Source organism: Bos mutus, chromosome 10 (genome assembly GCF_027580195.1).
Source record: "Bos mutus isolate GX-2022 chromosome 10, NWIPB_WYAK_1.1, whole genome shotgun sequence".
NCBI lineage: Eukaryota > Metazoa > Chordata > Mammalia > Artiodactyla > Bovidae > Bos > Bos mutus.
In genome coordinates, this window is record NC_091626.1 from 70,647,613 (window position 1) to 70,675,384 (window position 27,772).

The window sequence follows — 27,772 nt, forward strand, 5'->3', positions numbered from 1 at the left end:
GAGTGGGTGAATTCTCCACAGACTAGTTTTGGTCTGCATGTTTTAGACCTTGTTTCTTTCCCTCCATCCTATTCTTGTGCTGCGGGACAACCTCTGCCTTTCACCTGTGTCATAATGCCAGACAAGCTGGTACAGTGCGTGGTAGGAGTATTTTGGAAACTATTTCTTAACCAGAATGGCTGACAGTAACGTCACTATACATGAAACCACATAGCTATGTCCCACTGAACTGAAACGTATGTACGTGTCTCTAACCTAAATTCTCCTTAGTCAGATCCTAAAAATACCACTGTTGCATCAATGCTGACAGAGGAGACAAAAGAGTGGGAAGACAGTGTTCTTCACAGTTGTAGTTAATGTCTTTTACTTTTGTAGATTTTACTAACACGTATGAATGGTCACAAGAACCTATTGCCTCTGAAATGCCCACAAGTGGTTCCAGATGAGGCCTGCATCAGTTCTGCTGCTGCCGCTAAGTCGCTTCAGTCATGTCCGACTCTGTGCGACCCCAGAGATGGCAGCCCACCAGGCTCACCCATCCCTGGGATTCTCCAGGCAAGAACACTGGAGTGGCTTGCCATTTCCTTCTCCAATGCATGAAAGTGAAATGTGAAAGAGAAGTTGCTCAGTCATGTCCGACTCTTAGTGACCCCATGGGCTGCAGCCCACCAGGCTTCTCCATCCATGGGATTTTCCAGGCAAGAGTACTGGAGTGGGTTGCCATTGCCTTCTCCGTGCATCGGTTCAGGTAGATGTAAATTCACTCTCCAGAGGGCTGTATTTCCTCAGGACTCCTGTGGTCTCGGGATTGCCGTGGGACTGGCCCTGCCCATGGAGGGCACCAATGACCCTCGAGGGTGGTCTGAGCCCAGTCTGGGGTGGAGGCAGGGCTTTCAGTCTAGAGAGTATAATCTTAAACTCTGCCATTCACCAGCTGGTGACTTTGTGTGTTGCTTCATCTGTCACCAAATTTGAATAAATAAGTTGTTCTCTGTAGTTTTCAACATTTTGCCTTTACTTTTTCATTAGAGTTTATACCTGGTTCATGCAAATTTAGAATTATTTCTCATTCAAATGTTTTGCTTTTTCATGGAACCATTATTAATTTTCTTTTCTGGCTGATTCTGTAATAATACATTTTCAATCTACTTTCAATAGGTTAACATTAATTCAGTTTCATTTGCCTTGAAAAAACAAATCATTATTGCTCAGTTATATGATGAATTGACAGTAAAATGACTCAGTCAGTTCAGTTCAGTCGCTCAGTCATGTCCGACTCTTTGCGACCCCATGGACTGCAGCGCGCCAGGCCTCCCTGTCCATCACCAACTCCCGGAGTTCACTCAGACTCACGTCCATCGAGTCAGTGATGCCATCCAGCCATCTCATCCTCTGTCATCCCCTTCTCCTCCTGCCCTCAATCTTTCCCAGCATCAGGGTCTTTTCAAATGACTCAGCTCTTCACATCAGGTGGCCAAAGTATTGGAGTCTCAGCTTCAACATCAGTCCTTCCAATGAACACCCAGGACTGATCTCCTTTAGGATGGACTAAGTTCATGATATTTCAGGAGAACACATCATGTCATGTGACAAATGCAATATTTCCTGCCATATCATTAAAAAAAGGATGTCACAGTCATTAAGGATTGCAACCACCAGGGATGGTGAGCTGGTGAGTCCTGAAGGAACTTAGGAAGAAAAGAAAATCTGCCACCTAGCAGTCATAAGACTGCAGCCTCTCTGTATTGTGAACCCTGAGGAAACTCAGGATGTGAAAAAACAGGATACTGGCCCCAGATAGCTGAGGTCCATATCAATAAAAATGATTTGGTGAGCCCAGGCTCTTCCCATACATAGAAAAGCACTACATTTCTTAACTTGATAAATCTGGTTTCTTTAATTAACAGTAATCATTTGGTGTTCCTAGCATTTTGTTGCAAAACTCCCATATGTCGCAGCTCCCCCTTTGCGTCCTCAGAGCAATTTCTCAGAGCTGTCTGGAATGCTGTCTCCTGGGCTCTAGTTCTCATTTTGCTCCCAATAAAACTGAACTCAAAACTCCCATGTTGTGCCTATTCTTTAAGTCAGCATGTGCATAATGAATAGTTTAACAGGTACTTCACAAAGCTTTTTTCTGTAATATTCGTAATCTAAGAGTTTTCTGATTGGTCTCTTACCTTTACTACAAAGCTTACCATTGAATTTTAACAGAAATTCCTCTAAACTCCTAGTGAAACCATTGGGTGCCCTTTAGGGGGCTCCCAAGAACTCTAGTACCACAGTCCTTTATGTCTCAGAGTAGAGAAAAATTCAGCGAGAGACAAAGTGATAGATAAGAACAATTTATTAGAAGAGGGGCTTCCCAGGTGGCTCAGTGGTTAAAGAATCTGCTTGCCAATGCAGGAGACATAAGATCCCTGGGTCGGGAACAATCTCCTGGAGAAGGAAATGATGACCCACTCTAGGATTCTTGCCTGGGAAATCCCATGGACAGAGGAGCCTGGTGGGCTATAGTCCATGGGGTCACAGAGAGTCAGACACGACTGAGCATGCATGCCCATGTTAGAATAGGACCCTTACAAGGCTTACAGGCAAGCAGATGAGAGATGACGCCCTGGTGAACTGAGTGGGCTACAGTTTCACATTCAAAGGAAAAGTGGGGAGGGAGAGAACACCATTTTATTCCTCATTCTTAAATAGATGTCATACTTTCATCATCAGCTGCTCCTCCAGGTTGAGCAGGGGAGTTTTCTTGTCCCTCCCTTTCCTGTTCCTAGCTAGGTCCACAAGTTATTGTTTTTTAAGTGTGCAGAACAGAAAGCATGTCCTAGGGGTCATTAACTTATTGAGCTCACTGGGCAGGATGTAGGTCTCATTCCACCATTGTTTTATTGTTTGGGGGCCTGCCTTGTGCTTCTGCCTCCTGGTTTTGTTCCTAAGCAAGCCTGCTTGCTTTTGTGGTTAAGCAAAGCTGCTTTCTTGAGTAATCTTTAACTTACAGGGGTCTCCCATATTTTTTCTAATTACAATCCCCTAGAGGAGTGAACTGTCGCTAAAACCAGTTGCATGGAAGGGGCAAGAGGTCTAGGACCAGAGTCCAGAGCCCCCTGCAGCTAGGTTGCCAGAGTCTGCTCAGCGCCTGCCTCTGGGGCTGCCCTCTTGTTACTCCTAGGCTCCTGGCTGCTTGCCTGCCCCCTCTCTGGTATCCTGACACTCCAGGTCTGGAAGGGATGCTTCACCTGCAGGTTCTGGAGCCCTGCCAGAAGTTTTTGGAGAAGAGAGTTGACTCAGCCTCGGGAGGAAGAGAAGATGCTGGGCTGAGGGAGTGACCTGGAGGTGGGGCCCGGGCTCCCTATAGAATTATTGCTCCTTGAGGCTGGCAGGTTCACAGTCAGTCCCATCCCATTGGAGCAGTCGCTGCCAGCCAGCCAGGGAGCTGGCATCTTGGCTGGGCCTGGAGTGGAGCCAAAGTGTCGGCATGGAGAGATTGACACCTAGGGGACCACCTGGCCATCCTCACCAGGTAATAACGCCTCCGAGCCTATTGGCATCACTCAGGGCAGGGCTTGGAGCCAGGGTGCCTCTAAAGAGCCTGACACAGCTGAAACCAAGGTGATTCTGGTCTCTGGGGAGGGGCTGGGTCCCAGACCTGGCATCTCTGCCTAGGCAGAGGATGAAGGAGGAAGGCAGAAGGTGAGGGAATCTGTGTTTAGGGATAATGAGTGGGTGGGATGGGTGATTAACAGCCATAGAAGTAAGCCCAAGGAGACCAGAGTCCACCGTGATCGACCAGGCAGCAGCCCCTTAGAGCCCCACCCCTTCCTTCCTCCGAAGGCTCACACACCACATCAGAGAACACACTGGCTGTGTGTCACAGAAGGAGACCCCACCAGGTCCGCAGCCTACTACTGCAGGCAGCGGGCTTCCTGGATCCGGCCAGAACCCAGGAACCACCTGTGCATCTCAGGAGATATGCTAAATCCCCACCCTCAAATTATTTGCCAGGCCCGAGAGCTATGAGGCTGCAACCAGGCCAAAGAGGCCTACAAACTGCTTGCTCTCACCCTGCTAGGTGCTTTCCCTCAATCTTTGCCACAGACCCAGGTCAGAAGGACTGGCTCCTCAGGTCTCCCTTGCTGCCCCAGAAAGTGGCCATGAAGGATGCCAAGATCACTGTCCAGGGGCATTTATTTCATTCAAGAGCTGGCCAGGCTTCTGGAGCTTGGCCCTGAGATCCAGGCCTGAGTTGCAGCTAGGTAAGCAGCTCTAACGTGATGCTCCTGAAGATTTGTTTGGAGCAGGCCAGGCACCAGGGACTCCTGGAGAAGACGGAGGGGGGACCCTTCCATTGCAGGACACCTGCCGTCCCAGCCCATGTCAGCCTGAGATCTGGAGGACCCTTCCCAAGCCAGACATTAGTGGAAATGCCCTGATGTGGGCTAAGGGGGACTCATGGCTGCAGGAGCAGGAAGGTGGAGGGGCTGGGCTCCAACAGGAGCCTGAGCCCCAGGACCCAGCAGTGGAAGTGTCTGAAGCATCCCCTTTCCTCCTCATCTCCCTGGAGAAGGCTGGACATCCTTTTCTTCCACCCTTGCCTTCTCTGGGCCCAGCCCAGTGGGCAAAACTGGCTCATAGGCCCTGGGAGCCTACCAACACACCTGGGAAATGTCTTATTTGACAGTCCTGGGATTGGCCGAATCCCCAAGGCCTTCAAGTTGGCTCCAGGGGCAGGCAAGCCTCAGCGGCTGCCCCACCCCACCTCTTAACCTGGTGGAAGGGGAAACTGGAGCCTGCCTTGGCAGCAGAAGTGTGGCTGGTGGGGCAGGCCGGGGCATCCAGGACTTGCTCTGGGATGGGCCAATTGTGTGGTTCTGGAGCAACATCTCAGCCTGATTCAGAAGGTTCAGGGCTGGAAGCTGTGGCTGCAGCTCCCACTCCCGGTCTCTCCAGCCTCCCATAGGCAGGTTACTGGGTGCCAGCAGGGAGAAAAGGCAGCCTGCTCATTTGTCTCTCCCAGCTGAAGACCTCATTGTCATAGGTCCTCTGGACCCCGGTCTGGGGACTCCAGCGCCCCTCAGTCTCCCTTGAGCAGGGCCAGCACTGAGCCATGGAGGAGGCCCTGGGGTCACCGTGCAGGGGGAGAGAGGGTGTCTAGGACTCTCAAAAAGGAGGCACTCCCAGGATGCTACAGGAAGCTGAGCTGGGGGACCCTACAGGAGACCCTCCACGAATGTCCATTGTCAGTCTTTAGTGGACAAAGTAGTCCAGGAGGGAGGGTCTTTAAACAAGGAAGGTGAAGCCCCAGAACCCTTGGGAGAAAAGACTTCTATTAGTTAACATGTTAGTTGGCTCAATAACCCTATTTGTCTAAAACAAATCCATGAAATTCTAACGTTTAGATATCCACAGGGTAGAGGGAGAAATCTGGATGGTTTTACAAAGATGCAAAGTCCTAAGAACCTTCTTACGGATTGTGAGCTCTGGCCCTGAAGGCCTGGGTTTGAATCCAAACTACATCACTTGCTTACCAGGGGCTTCCCCTGTAGCTTGGTCGGTAAAGAAACTGCCTGCAGAGCAGGAGACCCAGGTTCAATCCCTGGGTCATGAAGATCCCCTGGAGAAGGAACTGGCACTGGAACCCACTCCAGTATTCTTGCCTAAAGAACCCCATGGACAGAGGAGCCTGGTGAGCTACCTACAGTCCATGGGGTCACAAGAGTCAGACACGACTTAGTGACAAAATCACCATGTCACTTACTATCTCTGTGACCTAGGGCAAGTCTACCTTGCTGAGTCTCAATCCTCTCATCTGTGAAATGAGAGAACTATCTTACAAACTGTTGGGACAATAAACTGAGTTTGAATATGTAGTATGCTTAGTATAGCACCTAGAAACATAAACTTAACAAGTACTTAATAAATATTAATAGTAATAAGAAAAATTGTCTAGAAACTGCTTACTTTTTTGCTAAGCATTCTACAGGCATTAACACATTGAGCCTGAAAACACTGTGTCAGGTTGATACTGTTATTAGTCTCACTACAATAGGGAAACAGAGGCACTGGGGAGTTTAGTGACTTGTCCTGGGTCACACAGCAATAAAGCAGTTTAGATCCAGACAATCTAGCTGGACACCTGCCTTGACCAATCTGTTCTCCTACCCCAGCAATGACTAGTCATTGTAGTGACTGTCACAGCCCATCCTCCAGATGCTATATTAGTGAAACTCTTAGAGGTGAAGAGAATGGAGTTTCACCCTAGGAAAGAGATCCTCTGGGGAATGGTGGGCTTTCTGAGGTTGAGAGCTTCTCAGTGACCAGAGAGGAAAATGGGCAGCAACATCCAAATTGGGCAGGGTGGCTGTCTGGAAAGCAAGAAATTGGGATGCTTCTTAGTAGCCCCAAGTGGCTTTAGAGCAGCTCACAGGCTGTGGCCCTGAGAACTGGGGGGCCTGGGGCTGCCTCTGCCTCTCCCCAGCGTGGAGTGGGCATTGGAGCACAACTCCTCACAGGAACCAAGGTTCCAGCCTGCACCTTCTCTGTGGTGGATGGTGATGGAATTGGTGTGGGGAGGAAATGGAGCCAGGTGTCTAAAAAGTCACTAAATCACTGTCAATTACAACCTCTGGCTTATGGCCTGTGGATGTCACTGCTGCCACTAATCCCCAAGAAGGGAGAAACCAGTCTATCTTGCTGGGAGGGTCACGTGTGCTCTGCCAGAGAGCTGACTAGGCTGACAAAGACATTCAGCCAGAAGCCACAGGACAGGGAGAATTGAGGACCAAGGGGCACAAGCCTGATTGACTTTGCTGTGGCCCATTGTCCTTTAAGCCTCTCTGTGGGGCATGGAGAGCCTGTCCTGTGGACGCTGAGCCAGCCTTGGGCAGGGAGCACCCACGCAGGGCAGAGACGATCCTGTCAGGAGCCAAGACTGTCGATCACATGCACAGAAGCGGGACTGGCGGTGGGAGGATGCAGCACAGGAAAGAGCTTTGGTTTCATCACAGCGCTGTCTCCTGACCCTGCAGGCACAGTGTCACTTCCGCCGCAGATGGCAGGGTCTTATCATAAGAAACGTGTGCAGGGTGCCCAGGAAAAACTACCCAGAGGGGCCTCAGGAAGAACACAAACCCGGTGGCCCCTAAATGCCAGCAGTGCCAAGGACCTCAGCGGTAGGGGTTTGAGGATACGCGCCCCCCACCCCAGCCCACCCTGTCCCTGGGCAGGACTCAGCCACACCCCACCTGCCCTCTGCTTTTCTTCCTGCCACCTACTTCTGCTCATCTTCTTGGTCCCTCAGAGCTTCTGCCCTTTCAGTTTCTTTTCCCATCTCATTGGGCTTGTCTGTGGGCTAATATGGCCTCACCATCATCTTAATTGGAACAGGAACTGGCAACCCACTCCAGCATTCGTGTCTGGAGAATTTCATGAACAGAAGAGCCTGGCGGGCTAAGGTCCATGGGGTCACAAACAGTCAGACACAACTGAGCGACTAACACATGTCGTCTTAATACATTTTGCCCCCTGCACACAGTTAACAGCCTGATGCTCTTGGAATTTCCCAGTTCACATCCAAGAAAGGGTTTGTACCTGAGGCCATGAGGGAGCACTGGGCCCCTGGGGCTCAGCCTCCTGGAGTCACATGCCCACTTCCTTTCCAGAGGGCTAGGGGGACAGTGGGCAGCCAGGTCGCATGCTTCACCAAGGGGCTGCCCTCCTGGGAGCTCTGGGGGTGGCTGACCCCAAACTGACATATCCAGTAAGGTGGGCATCCCCTGGCCCTTTGTTTCCTGCACTCTTCCCTATACTGTGCAATCCTGCCCCTGAAGGGAAGGGTTCCCACAAATTCTACCCTTTGAGGTCTGCCATTCTCTGACAGCCACAGCCCCAAGGGCGGCTAAGTCACTTCAGTCGTGTCTGACTCTGTGCGAATCCATAGACGGCAGCCCACCAGGCTCCCCTGTCCCTGGGATTCTCCAGGCAAGGATACTGGAGTGGGTTGCCATTTCCTTCTCCAATGCATGAAAGTGAAAAGTGAAAGTGAAGTCACGGGCAGTGGTAGGCAAAGGCTGTTTGGCCCCGCAATGCCTGGCAGCATCAGTAAGCATCTCAGGTACTGATCAGTGGGGCTCGTGCCTGAGCAGGAGGGACTCAGTGGTCTGTTTCTCTCCAGAGGGAGGCCTCTACCTGCTGGCGGCTCACCGTGAAGGTCCTGGAGGCACGGGGCCTGGGCTGGGCTGACCTGTGTGAGTAACTGTGAACAGGGCTCTAGGGAGGTGGGGTTGACTGGGTCCTAAGGGAAAGACCCAGGCAAGTGCCTAGGGGCTGGGCTGGGCTGGGCTGCCCAGAGTGGCTGCAGGGATCTTGGGAGGAACCTGGTGAGGCGTCTGGAGAGTGATGTGAGGAATTCTCTCTCACAACGGCTCCCTTGATGTTGGCAGTGAGCGAGGCAGACCCCTATGTGGTCCTACAGATGCCAACCGCACCTGGAACGAAGTTTAAGACCAAAACAGTTACCAACTCCAGTCATCCTGTGTGGAACGAGACCTTCACTTTCCTGATCCAGGGTCAGGTCAAGGTAAAGGTCAGAGTATCCCTGGCCACCCATCTGAGGACAGGTGGTACCACACACACGAACGTTTTGGGGTGGAGCACACCTTTTTGTGGGGCTCAGGCAGAGACCCTGGGGAATGGGGTGTCTGTGTGCTCCAGCCTGGATGTGCTGTATGCGAGAGGATAAGCGAACGGCAAGGTGATGATCCTCCCGAAGCCAGTCTGTGGAGTGGAGGCATAAGAGCCCTCCTGACTGGGTTGTTTGAGGTTAAATGAAATCACACATGGAAGACTCCCAGTAAGTGCCTGGGACCTACCGTGCCTTAGGGAACCAGCAAAGCAGGCATGGAACTGGGATGGGGGAAACTCTTTGAAAGAATTTAATTTCTTATAAAAACAAAAATTAACAGGGGTAAGTTAAGAACTTTGCTGATTTCCTTTAACCACTTTCAGGCTTTACCTATATTTTTATTTTGAAGTAAAAAGCGTGGAGGCATAATCATCTTTTCTTGCCCTCGGCATCAAGTGAGGGCTCAACAGTTGTGAGCCACACTATGAGTTAATAATGTGCTAAGTTGCTGTTCTCGGGTCCCTAGAATGTTCTGGAGCTGACCCTCTATGATGAGGACACAGTCACGCAGGATGACGCCTGGTTCAAGGTTCTCTATGATGTCTCTGAAGTCCTCCCTGGCAGGCTGCTCCGAAAGACCTTCTCCCTGCGCACCCAGGTGGGTGGGGGTACCTACCGGCCCCACCTCTCAGCTCCAGGCTGAGGAGGTTGCGTAGTTTCTCCTGTCTATTGGGATGCTGCCAGGCCCTTCCCGGAGATTTTTGCATTTTAATAGGAAAGGAGAGGCTTAACTTGACTATTATCAGCTGAATCATTTAATGAAAGATTCTAGTCTTCTACAGGGAAGGAAGGATTCTAGTCTTCTACAGGGAAGGAAGGTTTGGGATGATGTGAAAACTTCCTCATGTGCCACAAACACAGCTGGGTGTGCCCAGCTCGTCAGGGGGTGCAGGCTCATCACTCCTGCTCACTGCTCTGACCCTCCCAAGGCCTGCGTGATGGTCTGTGCTCCTTCTGCAGCAGGCAAAGCCTGGAGGCATGGAAAGCAGAGTTCTGGGGTTGGTCCCCCTTGAGAGGAAGATGAAAAGGACCCTTGGCATCTTCAAGCCTCTTTAGGCTTGTGTCCCTTGTCTTCCCCTTCAGCCCTGCCAGCTGTGGAACCTGAGCAGGTAGCCCATTTTTCTCTAAGACTCAATTTCCTCATCTGTAAAATGGGAGCTGTTGTAACACCATGCCTCCCTTGGAGGCAGCTTGAGATGATGACATGACACACATAAAGGAGCTGTGCCAACTCCAAAGACACACGGGCATGTTGGCAACTGGTTCATCTTTAATTCCAGGGACCGGAGGAGCTGGACGTGGAGTTCCTGATTGAGAAAATGTGAGTGCTACCACCCAGCCCAGGGAGTGTCTCAGGACAAGGCTCTCCTGAGGAAAATATCCTCGATTCAGATCTTCCCATTGGTCTTTCCAGTCTAGATGTGTTGTTCCTCATCTCCCACCCCTGCCAGTCAGGGTGGGGGGACCCTATTAGAGAAATGAAATGAGGAAGGCGGTATTTTCTCTGCCCCACTCTCCTCCTCCCTCCCCACCTTTAGCGCTTCAGAAGCATCTCCCCACACCCAGAAAAATCATATCCAGGACTCAGAGAACCCTCCTTGTCACTCAAGGAGGCCCCATCTGGGTGTAGCCTGAGATGGGAGGGGGATGTCAGTGCAGGAAGCATTGGCCTTTGCAAGGCCGCACTCTGAATGGTTTGATTTTTCCAGGTCAGACCGCCCGGAAAACCTCATCACCAACAACGTGCTTGTGGTAACCACCTTCCCCACACCTGTGTGGGAACAGGAAGCAAGGAGGCTGAGGGAGGGACCCCAGAACAGACACCAGGGTAGAGGTGGAGGGTAGGGGTTTGGGGGTGGGCCAGAAGGGGTGAGGCAAGGACAGGACTTTGCAGTAAGACTGCCTGGCCTTCCTGCTGGGTGGTCACCTGGGGCTGCAGGGCTTGGAGGGGCCTAAAGGGCACTTGGAGAGAGAGGAGGCCGAGGCTCTGCTGAGAAGAGTTCTGAGGGAGCTTTCAGGGAATTTTAGGCCAATGGTGTTTAGTCATGTGTAATGAGTTCATAGTTATTAGCCCTGAAGGTGGCAAGGAGGACTGACAGGCCAGGCCAGGCTCAGGCTGTGAAATTCAGGTAATGAGCCTCAGAGAGCCTTTCCAGTGTGGCGTGCTTCCAAGCTGGGAGCCCTGAGATAGAGTCAGGGGTCAACCAGCTCCTCCCCGGAACAGTGGAGGGTCCTAGTCAGCTCTCCTAAAACACAGCAAGCTCACAGAGCTGCAGTGGACAGGAATGGGTGGTGAGCGATGTTTAGAAACTTTCTATTCAAAGCAAAGCTCCCAACAGGCAATACAGCCCTGACCTGGGAGCCAAGCCAGGCCCTGCCTGTGGTGAGTCAGGCCACTGGAGTTCAGAATTGAAGTGGGCACCCACCCTCGGGGTCCTACGAGTATCTGTTTGATGGGCTAGCATTACTTTTTCAAATACCCTGTAAAGAGCCACACCTGAGGCAGCTGTCTTTCATCTGAGGTGATGGAGCCCAGTGACATGCTGTCAATGTAGCAGTTGGGCTGTGGGCTCCAGCTGGCAGGCATTACAGAGAGAACGCAGCAGACTCCCTTGGCAAGGCAGTCAACTGGAGGACAGTCAGGAGATGTTTCAGTGGCTAAAATGTTAAGGTTTTGTTTCTCTGACCCAGTCCATCATCCTGTGGACTGGCAGGTTGCATAATACTATTTGGGAGCAGTTATAATAGAATGCCTCCTCCAGGTTGAGTCTGCAGAGAAAGAGAAGAAAGAACTGGGCCTGAGGGCTGGGGACGCTTTCAGAAATGTCAGAAGTTTGGCAAATGTAGAAGGCTGGGTGGAGATGGGGTTTTCCTGGCTTCTCCGGGACCAGAGGTAGGGTGAGAGGTCTCAGCATCCGGTTCCACTTCTGGTTCTGGATGCAGTGGATTTGGGATAGTGGGGCTCAGGGGGTGAGGTTGAGGGGACCTCAGCTTCCCCTGCAGAGTCCCCTGTCCACAATGTGGTCTGCCCCAGGCGCGAGAGCTGTCACGCCTGGATGTCCATGTCGTCAGCATGGCTGTGGCTGCAGGTGAGACAAGGTCTGGCCTCCGCCTGGAATGTGGGGGGTGGATGGGGGTGGCTGGGGAACCTGCAGAGCAGGAGGTTTCCCTCACAGCACAAGGGCAACGGGGCTCCTCTGGGCATTAGAGTCCCCCCCCTGAACTGGGGGAAGGCACTCCCACAGAAGGTGGGAGTCCCATGGGGGTTGTGGGCAGGGCTCTTTCCAGAATACTGTTTGCCCTGGTCAAGCCACTCAGCCTCCCCATGTCTGGGGCAGTACTGCTGGTTTCCTGGATCCTAGTTGGGGTTCTGGGTTTTTGTTTCCTTGTGCTAGTCTGTCCTCTCTCTCCCTAGATCAGGATGAGCTGGAGCTGGTGCTGAAGGGCTCGTATGAGGACACGCAGACATCTACCCTGGGCACAGCCTCTGCCTTCTGCTTCCACTACATGGCAGCCCAAGAGGCTGAGCTGAGTGGGTGCCTGAGGGTAGGTCTTGGCTCTGGGGCTACCTGCCAACCCCAGCCTTGGGCCAGCTCCAGCTGCTGCAGGCCTCTTTCTGGCCATCCCCCTGCCAAGGTCAGGCCCCTGTGGCCTTATCAGCCTCCCCCAGTTAGGTACTATGCCCTTGCCACGCAAGGAGGATGGCCAATGACTTAGGTTGGGCATGGGGGCTGTGCCATGTCAGTCTTTGTTTAAAGTCTTTAATGGCTCCTCCAACAATGCTCTTAGAATAAAATCCCATGTCTGTGTCCACAGGCCCTGATAACCTGGCCCCTACACACCTCTGCGGACTCGTTCTCTTCCATGTGTCCCTCATTCATGATGCTCCAGCCATGTTTGTCTCTTCTTGCTTTTCCAGCACCCCAAGTGCTTTCCCTGTCCCCCTGTGTCTCTTTCCAAGGCTGTCTACTCCTCTTCTTCCTCGTCTACTTCCTCCTCCTCCTGCTCGTTTAGATCTCAGCTCAAACAGCACCTCTCCAGAGGCCCTCCTTGATCCTCCCATCTTAAGTAGACTTCACATAGCTCTTTGGTTACTCTGTCACATCACACTGCTTATTTCCTTTACGATACTTACTAACAACAATTTGTTACCTGTTCCTTTGTAGATTCACACATATGATTCAGTTAGAATAATAAATAACACTTAGCCATTGATATACTAAAAAATATAAGCTATTATAATTATTATTGATTGAATAATAATTGAAGTATGGTTGGTTTACAATATTGTGCTAGTTTCAGGTATATAGCAAAATAATTCAGTTAGCTGTTATTTGTGCAATTATTATTACAATAATTATAAATATTGTAATTATTTTTTTATTATTGGAGTGGGGCTTATATCTGTCTGGATCACTGTCTAGATACACAGTAAGGATTTGTTGAATAAATGAATGAATGAACAAAGTTTTCTTCCAGAGCTCTATAAGCAGTGGCTGGAACTCAGGCCACTCAGCTGGGCACCTCACTGTGCCCCTGAGGTCCTTGGCCATGGGGAAAGAGGTGACCATTGACGTGCCTGCTACAAACGTAAGTGGCCTCGGCTAGATGGGAAGTGTCGGTGAGAACAAAGACGGGGGAGCCAAAGCCCCCAGGGGATACCCACTCTCCCCTCAGGGTCTAGAACAATCTGAGTAGGGTCTCTTGCTCTGATTTCAGGCCCCAGGAGTGAAGCTGCAGCTCAAGGCTGAGAGCTGGTAAGGGCCATTCACATACGTGGAAGACCGGGGTAGTCACAGGAGTTGGGGAGAGTGGTATAAAGAATAGCCTTGGGAGTTGGGAGCAGGGAGTTTATTCGGCAGTCACTATGGGCTTCACCAACCAGTGGCTGAGCTATGCAGGTGCCCCTGACCCTTGACTCCTATACCGCCCCAGCCCTGAGGAGCTGGCTGTACATCTGGGCTTCGATCTGAGTGTGGAGGAAAGAGCCTTCCTGAGCAGGAGGAAGCAGGTGGTGGCCAAGGCCCTGAAGCAGGTCTTGCAGCTGGATGGAGACCTGCAGGAAGATGAGGTTTGTGGGGGTAGAGGGACGTGGGTGCAGATAACTTGTACTGGCCCTAATGGACTTCCTGACTGCTATGCCCTCTCCAGGTACTTGAGTCACAGAGACTGGGGGATGGGCATGTGGGGGAGAGATATTGGGCGTGGGGAAGCTCTCTTTGGGGACACTCTCTTTGGGGACCTGTCCAGGGCTGAGAGCTGTTACTTGTTGGGGAGAAGCAGGTGCTGGCTCTAATCCTGAACACTTTAGGCCCTGCCCACTAGGTCCCATCCCTGGGGGCAGGGGGCCACTCCATCCCTGTCCTTGTTAACCCAACCTGTGTCTGTGTGCAACCCAGGTCCCTGTAATAGGCATCATGGCCACAGGAGGAGGCGCCCGGGCCATGACCTCTCTCTATGGCCAACTGTTGGCCTTGCAGAAGCTAGGCCTTCTGGACTGTGTGACCTACTTCGGTGGCATCTCAGGCTCTACATGGTGAGGGCCCTGGGGACTTGGAAGAGCAGAGATGATCAGGCTCCAGAGGGATATGGAGAGGACATCAATGGGACCCTTTTTGTGGGGAAGCCAAGCGGTATGGGCTGATAGGTGCCAAATGGCTTTCTCAAAAGGGAGGAAATAGACAATCAGAGGTCCTGCCATGAGTGAGCAATGGCAGGACATCCATTCCATGCTACTGAATAGGCGTAGGCTGGCTGATCTGGAAAGAGCTGGCTTTGAGTTTCTGCAACACTACTTACTGACTAAGTGACTCTGAGCAACTTATTTCCTCTGATTCTCAGTTGACTCATATCCAAAATGGGGGTAATAATAGCACAAACACCATAGGATTAGAGTGGGACAGCCCAAGTTGAAGCACTTAACATATCTGACACATATCAGGAACTCCAAATTGGTAGCTCTTTTTCCTTTAATGGTTGTTACCTCATTTTATCCTCACAACACTCTATGCGGTAGTCTTCCTTATTGTCCCTATTGTTGTTCAGTAGGTCAGTCATGTCCAACTATTTGGACTCCATGAACTGCAGCATGCCAGGCTCCCTGTCCTTCACTATATCCCAGAGTTTGCTCAAACTCATGTCCATTGAGTCCGTGATGCCATCCAACCACCCCATCCTCTGTGGTCTCCTCCTCCTCCTGCCTTCAACCTTTCCCAGCATCAGGGTCTTTTCTAATGAGTTGGCTCTTCGAATCAGGTGGCCAAAGTATTGAAACTTCATCTTCAGCATCAGTCCTTCCAATGAATATTCAGGGTTGATTTCCTTTAGGACTGACTGGTTTGATCTCCTTGCTGTCCAAGGGACTCTCAAGAGTCTTCTCCAGCACCACATTTTGAAGGCATCAATTCTTCAGCGCTCAGCCTTTTTTATCATCCAGCTCTCACAACCCTATAGTATAGATGATAATGTAGGTCACAAGATGTTATTTTACCTAAAGGTAGCATTGCCTCCTGATACCCCACTCTGAGAAGTGAGACTTCTCACTGTTGGAGAGTCATTCCTTTGAGTCTTATTAAAATGTGACTCTAAGGAGTAAAAGATGAGTAAACTCCTCAGAGGAGTTTAGGTGACAGCTGTTGACAAGCAGTGTCTTAAACGGCTTCAGGACAGACATATAAAGAAAGGAGTAGGGCCTATAGCTGTGCTAGACAATACAGCAGCCACCAGCTACATGTGGTTACTGATTACATGAAATGTGGCTAGTCCAAATTGGGATGTGTTATAAAATGTGCAGCGAGTTTTGAAAAACAGTTTGAAAAAATATAAATTTATATTAATTTAAATATTGATTACATGCTGTAATGATAATGTTTAGACACTGAATTAAATGAAATATACTGTTAAAATTAATTTTTTCAGGTCTCTTTTTACTTTTTAAAAATGTGGTCACTAGGAAAATGTAAATTACATATGTGGCTCACACTCTATATTGGACAGTGCCAACCAAGGAGAGAAAACCCTGAGACAGCTCCCAGACAGGCAAGGTTTGGTGGCAGGAATCACATGTTGGGAGAAGTCAGAGAATGGAAATTGGAGTTGCAGCAACCATGCTGAGCCTTGGTCTCCTACCGTAATGATCCTTTGTTTTCTCAGGACAATGGCCCATCTGTATGGGGACCCTGAGTGGTCGCAGAAGGACCTCAAAGGACCCATCAGTCATGTCCGGGAGCACCTGGCCAAGAGTAAGCTGGAGGCCTTCTCTCCCGAGTGCCTGGCGAGCTACCATCGGGAGCTGCAGCAGCGGGCTGAGCAGGGCCGCACCACGACTTTTGTGGACCTGTGGGGTCTGGTGCTGGAGTTCATGCTGCACGGTCAGGTAGGGCACCTGTGCATGTGAGGGGGAGGGTGTGTGCACTGGTGGGGCAGGGGCAGCCCTGCAGCTAGCTGAGGCCCATGTGCCTTTCCTGTTGGGAAAGAAAGGCTAGTACATTGTTGAAGGATATGGGAACAGCCATACCTCTCTACCTCAGTGTCTGCCAACTCTGGAATGCTGACTTTTTGAGTCAGGTTAGTCTTCAATTAATTACCGTGAAACAGAAATTTCTGGATCTCTCAAGAGCTAGGGACCAGTTAGTGCCAAAGTCAGTTAAGCATTGTGTTTGAGTCAGTGAGATTTTTGGAACAGCTTTTTATTTATACTGTAATATGAAATGTATTCTTCTTCACTTCATGGTAGTGTTAAAAGCATACACTGTGGGGCCAGATTTCCTAGATTCTAATTCTAGGGCCTCTTACTAGCTATGTTTCCTTAGGCAAGTTACTTGACCTCTCTGTGCCTCAGTTTTCTCATATGTACAATGAGAATGAGAATAGTACTTATCTTACAGGGTGGTTCTGAGCATTATTGTTGCCTTGGCATAGGGTAAGCATTCAGTTCAGTTCAGTTCAGTCACTCAGTTGTGTCCCACTCCTTACGACCCCATGAATTGCAGCACGCCAGGCTGTAAGCACGGAGAAGGCAATGGCACCCCACTCCAGTACTCTTGCCTGGAAAATCCCATGGATGGAGGAGCCTGGTAGGCTGCAGTCCATGGGGTCGCTAAGAGTTGGACATGACTGAGCGACTTCACTTTCACTTTTCACTTTCATGCATTGGAGAAGGAAATGGCAACCCACTCCAGTGTTCTTGCCTGGAGAATCCCAGGGATGGCAGAGCCTGGTGGGCTGCCGTCTATGGGGTCGCACAGAGTTGGACACGACTGAAGCGACTTAGCAGCAGCAATGCTTACAGCCTGCTGCTGCTGCTAAGTCGCTTCAGTCGTGTCCAACTCTGAGCGACCCCATAGATGGCAGCCCACCCGGCTCCCATGTCTCTGGGATTCTCCAGGCAAGAACACTGGAGTGGGTTGCCATTTCCTTCTCCAATGCATGAAAGTGAAAAGTGAAAGTGAAGTCGCTCAGTCATGTCCAACTCTTAGCGACCCCATGGACTGCAGCCTACCAGGCTCCTCCATCCATGGGATTTTCCAGGCAAGAGTACTGGAGTGGGGTGCCATTGCCTTCTCTGGTAAGCATTAAGTGTCAGCAAATCTATTTCTTTACTGTGATCCTAACACCATTAAGACAAAACTGAGCATATAAAAATTTTTTATACCTTGCTTCTTTAAAAAAAGAAAAAGAAAAGCTTAGTAAGTCAACTTCTGGATCTTATATTAACTGATACAATGATTAAAATCAGGATTCTTTTTTTTTTCAAAAAAAAATTGTGAAATTGTGAAATTGTTTTTCTGTTGTTTTACCCCTTATAGTTTCTTTTAAAGCTTTTGAAGTGACTAAAACACAAAAAGTATTTTAATATTTGTAACAAAAAAGTACTATCAAATACATTAGCAGAGGAAAGATTCTTACCATTCTTATCTTTGGATATCAAGCATTTGACCAAAAATGATTATTATGGTCCAAAGGACCATAAAAGGACCAAAAAGTGAATTTGTTTTCAATTTTTTCTTTAAATTTTTGTTCTTGTTGGCAAGCAAAATGCTATTTGGAAATTACCAACCATTCTTATTTTTTATTAGTTAAAATATTTATTATAAAATCCTAATAAGTGTTTTTTACAATAATTTTCAGACCTAAGAAAATACATAAAGCATAAAGAATAATATAAGGAATATGCAGGATCTCACTAATCAGCCTAAGACATGAAATGTTACAGAAAAAGCCAAAGCTCCCTGTGGACCCCCCTCCAGCCCCATTTCCCTCCCACCCCCAGAGTGAACCACCATCCTGAATTTATTATCACATACATATCTGTAACCTGTATACTTTATATTATACGTAACATATATCTTACAAACGTTTATACTTTCTTAGATCCACCTTTATTACATATACTTATATTAAAATATATATATATCCTTAAGGAAAATGTAATATTAATTGCACAATGGTTTTATACAAGTCTTGTACCCATGTGTTCAAGATTCTCTAAGCCTTGAAAATACATACCCAGTAGTGGAAGTGTTAGGCCATTGAGTGGTGTATCTTCAACTTTTCTAAGCTATTGCCAAATTGTTCTCCAAAAGGGTGGTGTTAATTCACACTCTCACTACCAGTGTATTATAGTTTCTTTTTCTCTACATGATCTTCACACTTTTAAATGTTTGTCCATTTTATGGGCGTGAAAGGAAATTTTATTGTAGCTTTCCATTTCTTTGACTTTTAATAAGGCAACATTTTCAAGTATATTTGTCATTGGTGCTTGCTCTTGCATTGATTATCTACTCAAATCCTTTTCTATTTAATGCACCTTTTAAATATTATTTTATAGGAATTCCTTATAAATTCAGGATATTAATCATTATCAGTCCTAATAGACTTTGATGCATAGTTTCAATATAGTCCAATGTGTCATTCTTTTCCTTTATGGTTTGTACTTTTAGAGCTTCCTTGAGAAATCTTTTCCTCCCCTAAAGTTATGAAATATCTTTCTGTATATTCTTATATGAGTTTTATATCTTTCTTTTTCACAGTTAGGGCTTTAATCTACCCAGAATTTATCTTCAGGTATTATGTGAGTAGGAATTAAATGTTGTTTTTTCCCACATGGATAGCAGACTTCCCCAGTATCACTTATTATCCCCACTGATCTACATTGCTGCGTCTGTCATGTGTCAGCATGAAGCTACAGTAACTCACACATTCATGGGACTTTTCCTGAGCACTTTATTCCATTCTGAAGTGAAGTGAAGTCACTCAGTTGTGTCCGACTCTTTGCGACCCCATGGACTGTAACCTACCAGACTCCATCCATTGGATTTTCCAGGCAAGAATACTGGAGTGGGTTGCCATTTCCTTCTCCAGAGGATCTTCCTGACCCAGGGATCGAACCTGCGTCTCCCGCATTGCAGGCAGACGCTTTACCATCTGAGCCACCAGGGAAGCCCCTTATTCCATTCTAATGGGACTCAGTCTTGATCCTGGTGCCAATCCTGCACTGGTTTAGTAACTACCTTTGTGATAAATGTCAGTTTCTGATTGGGCAAATGTATCCCCACCTTGGATCTCAGAATTATCTTGGCTATTTTTGGTGCTTTGCCTTTCTATATACATAATAGCCAGCCAGTCTCGTGATATATATTGTTGGGATTTTTGTTGAGATGGCATGGAACTTATAAAATCAACATAATTACTTAAAACATTTTTATTTTATTACCATATCCTATGTACTCTTTGGCTCTACTATTTAAGCTCATGTTTGGTTTTGAGGGTGCAGTGTTTTATTAACTGACTTTTCTGTCTGGTGTCAACAATTAATTACTATAGGTAGGGAAAGCTTGTTTTAACAGCTTGCTTTTTGAGGTACTAGAAAGTGAAGTTTGATCCTAGGCTATAAAGAAGACATATTTAATTACCATTTGATCCTCCAGAAATGACTTAATGCGTGGTTTTATGTAGTTTGTAGTCATTTTTAAAAAGACAAACTTAATTAGTCTTTTTAATATTGCTCACAAGAATAAAAATCCTTGTGGTGTTATTGAATGACAGTGCATCCCTTAGAATGAACACCCATGCAGTTTTGAAAATTTTGTCCCAATATGAATGCTTTTTGAATATTTTCTTCTTTTCCTTAGTCATCATGCTTTATCTCTTAAAGCTCACCTTGATTGTGTGCTTTTTAAAATAATTCTCTTTTAAATTATTTTATTTGTACTTATTTATTTTTATCTGTGACTGCACTGGGTCTTCATTGCTTTGTGCAGGCTTTCTCTAGGTGTGGCGAGGGGGGCTACTCTTTGTTGCAGGGCACAGGCTTCTCATTGCAGTGGCTTCACATGCTCTAGATGTGTGGGCTTCAGTAGTTGCGGCCCTAGAGCTCATGGGCTTCAGTCAGAGGGCTGTGGGGATAGGGAAGCACATGGGGTGTGCTGAGGCTTTGTCATCGGTGCAAGAGCAGGACTCCTCGTTGATTGGGCTGGGCTAGATACACACCTGGCTGATCATCAGAATCACCTGGGAAGATTTACAAAAGCCAAATTCCTAAGTGGCTTCTGCTGATTCTCAGAAGAGACCCAGTAATCTGTATTTCTCACACATTCTGAGTAAATCTGATGATAGAAGTAGATACAGCAGGGTGGGAACCTCTTAGGTGTAGCTGCTGAGGACAACCTTCAGCCTTACAGCTCTGAGAGCCTGAGAGATGGTGTGTTCATGGTACATGTACCAATCCACAAGAAACAGCCCAGGGCTTGTGGTGGCAGGATCCTTCCCCAGGTGGGGCTCCAGGCAGCCACCACCAACACCCTTGCTGAGGCCTGAGATGAGTCATATTTGCATCTCGGTCTGGGATAGAAGGAGACCCTTCTGTACTGCTAGAATTCAGTGAGTCTCATTGGAGGTCTCCCCAATAGGCAAGCCACAATCCTTGCCAGAGTTCTGTTGGAGGGAAAAGTAGAAGCAGAAGGCAAGGATAAAGAGTGGGGTACAACTTATACTGTGCAAAACAGGGACAGAGGAGATGAGGGGAGGTGAGGATGTCAGGAGTGTGTTTGGGAGGGGCTAAAAGTTGAACTGTGTCCAGGTTTACCTAGAAGGGCCAGCCCCTGGCAAAGCTAACAATGCACACTGAAGGAGGATTCCTGAGTCCTCTGCAGAAAGCTCTGTGTGTGTGTGAGAGAGAGAGACAGAGGATCCATGGCCCCTCCACCCTCTGACTCATAAAGATGGGCCACTGGCACCATAGGATGCAGGGATGGCTGTCACTGTTGACACTGTGGTCCTTGTGATTGGCACTCTACAGATATGCAGCTCTCAACCTGCAAGGCCCTACATGGCAACCCTGCATGTGGGGCTGGTCACACAGGGGCAGGAGTGGGAATTGCATCATGTGCCCACCCATGTCACCCAGACCCCCAGGCGCTTCCCCCCAGCCTGTTACCCACACCCTGTCTCCAGGGTGCTCCCAACCTCACTTTGGCCCTCATGCCTGCATCCCAGGTGGTGGATCAGAAGCTGTCAGGACAGAGAGCTGCGCTGGAGCAGGGCCAGAACCCTCTGCCCCTCTACTTGAGCCTCAGTGTCAAAGAGAACAGTCTGCAGACCCTGGACTTCAAGGGTACCATTCTCAGTCCCATCCATTGTGTCCTCCAATACACACACACACGCTCATGATGCACAGATGGCCCACGTCCTGGAAGGACGGTGGTGCGGATGGGCTGATGGGTCAGGTGGCAGGGCTCTCCATCTAGGGCAAGGGCTGTGGTGGCTAAGGATGTAGACAAAAGGCTGAGTGGGGGCGGAGGGGTCAGCTCAAGAGTCAGTCAGGCCGGCAGGAGGCTGAGGCCTGCTGGAGGGCTGTGTCTTTGGCCCTTGTCAGATCTGCCCCTCCTCCCAAGCCCATTGTCCTCTCTTTCCTGCCTCTCGCTCCTACCCGCTCAGAGTGGGTCGAGTTCTCCCCCTACGAGGTCGGGTTCCTGAAGTATGGAGTCTTTGTCCCTCCTGAGCTCTTCGGCTCTGAGTTCTTCATGGGGCGGCTGATGAAGAGGCTCCCAGAGTCCCGGATCTGCTTTCTGGAAGGTGAGGGGTTGTCACTCTGAAGGCCCCGGATGTCCCTTGACCAGGCCTCTCTGATCGTAACCCCTGTACCCAGTTATGGGCAGAGCCCCTAGTGAGGGCGGATATTGGGTTGTGGGGAAGGGCCTTGTGGGGGCAGCCTGTTCCCCCCTCCTTCTCCATCCATACCCAAGGGTGGGGACTATTGGGAGGCAGAGTGCTGAGGCTGACTCTCTTGGGGATTTGGCCTGCAGGTATCTGGAGCAACATTTTCTCCCTGAACTTGCTGGATGCCTGGTATGACCTCACCAGCTCTGATGACACCTGGAAGCAGCACATCCGGGACAAGATCAGGGACCTGGGTAAGGAGCCTGGAGTGAGGCTGCTTCCCCTTCTGATGCTGCAGGGTCGGGATGGGAGCACAGTCAGGATCAGGCAGGGCCAGGCATTTCCAAGCCTGTCACTGGACCAACATCTATTTCTCTGGGCTCAGAGGTGTCCCCTGCCTCCGCGGGGACCTCCTCATGGCCAGAGACCTTGTGGATGCAGCCTGGAACAGCACTGGCCCAGATGTTTAAAGGCCTCTTGACAAGCCGACCACTCTACCAGCACAGCTCCAACTTCCTCCAGGGCCTCCAGATGCATAAGGACTACTGTGCCCAGAAAGACTTTACCACCTGGGCAGGTAAGGGCCAATGCCATGTGTCTCCCGGTAACAAGGTTTGGCTCCCAGGTGGAGATAGACCATGGCTGGGGCTACCAGGGGTCTTGGGTCCCAGCATCCACTTCTGGGGCGTGGCTTGGAGAAGGTCTTGCCAAAGGCTCAGATGACATGCATTCAGGGACTGACACAGAGGTAAGAAGGGGATGTGGAGGCAAATGCAGGATGAAGCAGGAGAGTGGTTGGTCTGTGTTCGAGTGGCTGCCCCTGACTATTGCTGCCTCCTCCATCAGACTGCAGGCCAGACTCCTCTCCCAACCAGCTGACCCCGCAGGAGCCCCAGCTCTGCCTGGTGGATGCTGGCTACTTCATTAACACCAGCTGTCCCGTCATGTTCCGGCCAGGCCGCAGGCTGGACCTCATAATCTCCTTTGACTACTCTCTATCCTCGCCCTTTGAGGTACTGCTGGTTGTCCCATGGGAACCCCAGACCCTCTAACCAGCCAGGCCACACTCCAGGGGAGAGCAGAGGGCCACTGACCCAGACTTTCTATGTTGCCAAGGAGAGGGAGAGGTGACAGGCTTTGACTCACAGGCTCCTGCCAGGGTGGGAAAGGGCTGTGGAAGAGCTGGGGCCCTGGGCTCCCAGGAATGGTAGACAGAGGGTCGGGGTGGGAGGAAGCTCATCATGCCCGCCCCCAAGAGGAAGCGCTGGACAGAGGTGAGAGGAAAGCCTGGCCTGTCCACATCCATCCCCCTGGGTCTCCCCCGGGGACTCTGTGGAAGGGGGTGAGTAGGGCTGAGAGACAGAAGCCTTACAGAGGCTTACTTGAGGCTCTGAGAGTGAATAAGCCGGAATAGCAATCCCAAATAGGGATGGGGGTGCTAGGACTGTACCCCACCTAAATATTCTAGCCAAACAATACTGCAAACCGCCTGGATCCTTGGCCTCCCTCTGAGGCACCACTTAGCTTGACTGGACCATGAGGAGGACAAAACCAGGTTGCCCTGAGCAGTCTGTTTGGGCTGGAGCTATACTAGCATTTTCTAGAGTGCTGACATAGGATGACCCAGAAGTAGTTGGTGCTCTCTCTGGGTCCCCCTGCCCCACCAGGTGCTGCAGCAGACGGAGCTGGACTTCCGGGCCCGGGGGCTGCCATTCCCCCGCGTGGAGCCCAGCCCCAAGGACCGACGCCAGCCCCGGGAGTGCCATCTCTTCTCAGACCCCGCCTGCCCCGACGCCCCTGTCGTGCTGCACTTCCCACTGGTCAACGCCTCCTTCAAGGACCACTCGGCCCCCGGTGAGGCAGCCCCACCCCTGCTTACTGACAGCCTGGCAGTCTGCTCCTCACAGGCACTGACCTGGGCTCTCCTGTGTCCCTGTGGCCAGCAGAGGGAGAGAGTCTTAAGCTTGTCCAACCCAGTGTGGGACATGGTAGAACCCTGGCCTGTGGTGCGTGCCCAGATCCCTGTAAAGTCACTGGGCTGCCCTTCTCTTTGTCAAGACCCCAGGCTCAGTTGGCCTCCCCTACCCTGATGCCGCTCACTACACCTGGGCTCTGCTCTCTATTCTGTGGCCCGGGTGGGAGGGGCGGGAGCAGAATGTGGGAATCCCCACACTGTCACCTCCACAACTGCTACCAGTTGCAAGATTTTCTAATGGCCCCCCAGGTTGGACAGCTAGGAAAGAGAGACCCCGGTCCTCTCTCTCTTAGATTCCCCTAAGCCTGCCTAGGGTCACAGTTGGCCTCTCTATCATTCTACTGCAGCCCTTTCTGGGGTCCTTTCTGAGGGAACTCAGCCTCTACTCCAGGGTGCCTGAAATCTGAACTCTAATCACAGTCCCTCCAACCCTTGCCTCCCACCAAATGGTCAGAGTTTTATGACCTTTTGATGGGAAAGTCAAATTCTGCATTTGTACATGTTTTTGGCTTTCTATTAACAGTTCTCGCCATAATTCTGAAACTTCCAGCTTTACTCTTTTTTAAAAACGTTTTTTATTTATTTGGCTGTGCCAGGTCTTAGCTGCAGCTTGTGGAATCTAGTTCTCTGACCAGGGATCAAACCCATGCCCCCAGCATTAGGAGCAAGGAATCTTAGCCACTGGAAGCCAAGGAAGTCCCCCAGATTTACTATTTTCATTTTGTTTTTTATAATTTTGATTTATTTGTGACTGTGCTGGGTCTTCGTTGCTGCACAGGCTTTTCTCTAGTTGTGGCCAACAGGAGCTGCTACGCTCTAGCTGCTGTGCTCGGGCCTCTCATTGCGGTGGTTTCTTTTGTTCTGAAGCATGGGCCTTTCAGTTGTTGTGGTGCATGGGCTTAGTTACTCAAAAGCATGTGGAATCTTCCCTGACTGGGAATCAAACCCATGTCCACTACATTAGCAGGCAGATTCTTTACCACTGAGCCAGGAGGGAAGCCCCAGCTTTACTCTTAATGTGCTCAGTCTGTATCTTGGAATTCTCTTTCTTTCTCAGCAAAGACTGTTTCTTGCAAAGCAAAAACCCTTTGGTTTTCAGATGTTTGTTTCCACCATGAATTCTAAGAAACCATTCACTAACCTAATGGACTTTGTTTTTCTGCTGCTTTCAACTTATCCCTGAGGCTGAGGTGGGTATCAGGGGGTGGAAGACACGCAATGCTGTGAGGAAGTGTGGGGAGCAGCGCACGCTTCATATCTCAAAATAGCATCCTGCCACTCACAGAGTCCTGGGCAGAGGACACAGGGCTGGGAGGAAAGCATGGAGCCCCTTCAGTGGGGAGCAGCTCAGCCCTGTGCCCAGCCTCCAGGAACAGTCCTGCCAGCTGTGGAGGCCCCGGTCCCTGTCCTTAACTCCCTCCCGCCCCCGGGCAGGTGTCCAGCGTGGGCCTGAAGAACTCTCGGCCGGCCAGATAGATCTCACTGGGGTCACCTCACCCTATTCCACGTTCAACATGACCTACAAGGAGGAAGACTTCGACCGCCTGGTGCAGCTCAGTGACTACAATGTACGGAGCAGCCAGGACACCATCCTGCAGGCCTTGAGGACCGTTCTGAAGCACCGGGCCCCAGAGGCCAGGCCTCCAAGGGTGCAGACTTGAGACTTCTCAGGGGCCCTGGGTTTTGAGGGCCTCACTGACCCCTCCAGTGGCCAGGGGCTCAGCCCACCTACAGTGGGCACAGCCCTTGTGGGGCTGAAGTTCATGGGTTCTCTCAGGCCTGCGTCCTACCCAGAGTTCTCCCTTACCTTCAGAGCTGGTTTGAGAGGAGCTGAAAGCAAACTCCTCACCAGGCCACTGAGAGGAACAACTGGTCCAACCAGACATTCACAGGCAGTGCTTCTCATGCCTGAACAGCATGGATTTGAAGTGCAAGCTGGAGGTGCCAGACCAGGGTGGGATGGCAGGGTATGGGCCTGCCTGAGGGGTGGATCTGGGTATCAGGAATCACAGTCCATCCTGACAGGCTTCTGTTACTGCCTTCGTTCCTCCTTCTCCTCAGTGTAAACTATTTCAAAGCACCATTACTGAGATATGATCCACATGCCATATAATTCATCCGTCTAAAGTATGCATCCAGTGGCTTTTACTATATACTGGGTTGGTCAAAAAGTTCATTCAAATTTTTCTATAACATCTTATGGGAAACCCCAAACATTTTAGCCGCCCCAATATTAAGAAACTGCAATCAATTTGAGAACATTTTCATTAACCCCAAAGAAACCCGTTACCTCTTAACTGTCAACCTCAAACCACCCCCACTCCAGCCCTAAGCAACCTCTAATCTGTTTCCTGTTTCTTTTAGATTTGCTTAAACACTTCATATAAATGAAATCATATAATATAAATGGAATCTTACAATATAAATGGAATCATACAGTATGAATGGAATCATACAATATGAATCATATAGTCATACATATGTGGCCTCTCGTGTCTGTTTTCTTTCAGCAAAATATTTTCAAGATTTGTCCATGTTGTAGCAGATGTCAGAACTTCATCCCTTTCATGGTTGTATAATACTCCATTGTGTAGAAATACCACACTTTATTCATGAGTTGATGGACATTTGGATTGTTTCTGCTTTTCTGGTTATTATAAATAATGCTGCTGTGAACATTCATATACAGTTTTTTTGTGTGGACAATGTTTTTCATTCTCCTGCATATATACCTAGGAGTGAAGTTGGGTCTTATGGTAATTTCCTGTTTAATCTTTTGAGGAACTGCCAGACCATTTTCCAAAGTAGCTGCACCATTTTGCATTCCTGTCAGCATTGTATGAGGATTCTGCTTTCTCCACACCTACGCCAACTCTTGTCATTGTCTGTCTTTTATTTATTATTATAACTATCCTAGTGAATGTGAAGTAGTATCTTGTATGCATTTTTGTAGTGTCAACATTAAGAATTTTTTCACATACTTTTTGGCCTTTTGTTTTTCTTCTTTAGAGAAATATCTATTTGGATCTTTTCCCCATTTTAATTGGATTATTTGTCTCTGTTGGATTGGAAAAATTCTTTATGTGTTCTCTCATTTGATGTAGGATTTGCAAAGTTTTTCTCCCAGTCCATGGGTTGTCTTTTCACTTTCTTGAAGATATCCTCTGAAGCACAGAAGTTTTGGATTTGGGTCATTTCCAGTTTATCTTTATTTTCTTTTACTGCTTGTGCTTTTGCTGTCATATTTAAAAAGCTATTGCCTAATCCAAGGTCATGAAGATTTACACCTATGTTTTCTTCTAATGGTTTTATAGGTTTTGCTCTTACATTTAGGTCACTGATCTATTTTGAGTTAACATTTGTATGTGTGAAGTTCAATTTCCATTCCTTTGCATATCCAGTGGATATCCGATTCTTCCAAAACCATTTGTTGAAAAGGCTGTTCTTTTCCCATTGTATTGTCTTGACACCTTTGTTGAAAATAAATTAGCTACAAATGTGAGGGTTTATTTCTGGATTCTGATTTCATTTTATGGATCTGTTTGTCTATGCTGATATCATACTGCCTTAATTACTGTAGCTTTGTAGCAAGTCTTTTGTGAGTCCTATGACTTTGTTCTTCCTTTTCAAGATTGTACTGGTTATTCAGGGTCCCTTGAATTTCCATATGAATATTAGGATTAGCCTGTCAATTTGCATAAAGCAAATAGCTGAGATTTTAATGGAATGGAAGGAGACTGCTTTTACAAGAGGAAAAGGAAGTTGGGAGGGCTTGAGTAAACAGAGTCCATGACTTTTCATTGACTAAGTCTTTTCCAGGAAAGAGTCTTTCTTCTTCCTCTTGGGCTGTCCTATTACTGGAGAGCAAGCCTGAGAGCTCCCTTGTCTGGCCTCCTGACTCTGAGGTTTCTGTTTATCAATATTTTACACTGTAAATCACCTCACACAAGCCCAAA

At 49.0% G+C, this 27,772-nt stretch overlaps 1 protein-coding gene across 1 annotated transcript; it reads left to right on the plus strand.

Annotated features, from left to right (window-relative positions):
- The first annotated feature begins 3,478 nt into the window (after positions 1–3,478).
- On the plus strand, positions 3,479–27,278 carry PLA2G4D (phospholipase A2 group IVD). The gene is made up of 20 exons (XM_005903975.3): positions 3,479–3,523; positions 8,174–8,246; positions 8,442–8,578; positions 9,150–9,281; positions 9,964–10,004; positions 10,393–10,435; positions 11,718–11,772; positions 12,099–12,229; positions 13,163–13,273; positions 13,403–13,440; positions 13,619–13,754; positions 14,083–14,219; positions 15,836–16,058; positions 21,179–21,296; positions 21,620–21,757; positions 21,988–22,109; positions 22,229–22,418; positions 22,688–22,854; positions 23,509–23,695; positions 25,251–27,278. Exons 1-20 carry the CDS (start codon positions 3,479–3,481, stop codon positions 25,475–25,477), a joined length of 2,451 nt encoding a protein of 816 aa, XP_005904037.1. The 3' UTR covers positions 25,478–27,278.
- Positions 27,279–27,772: the final 494 nt, after the last annotated feature.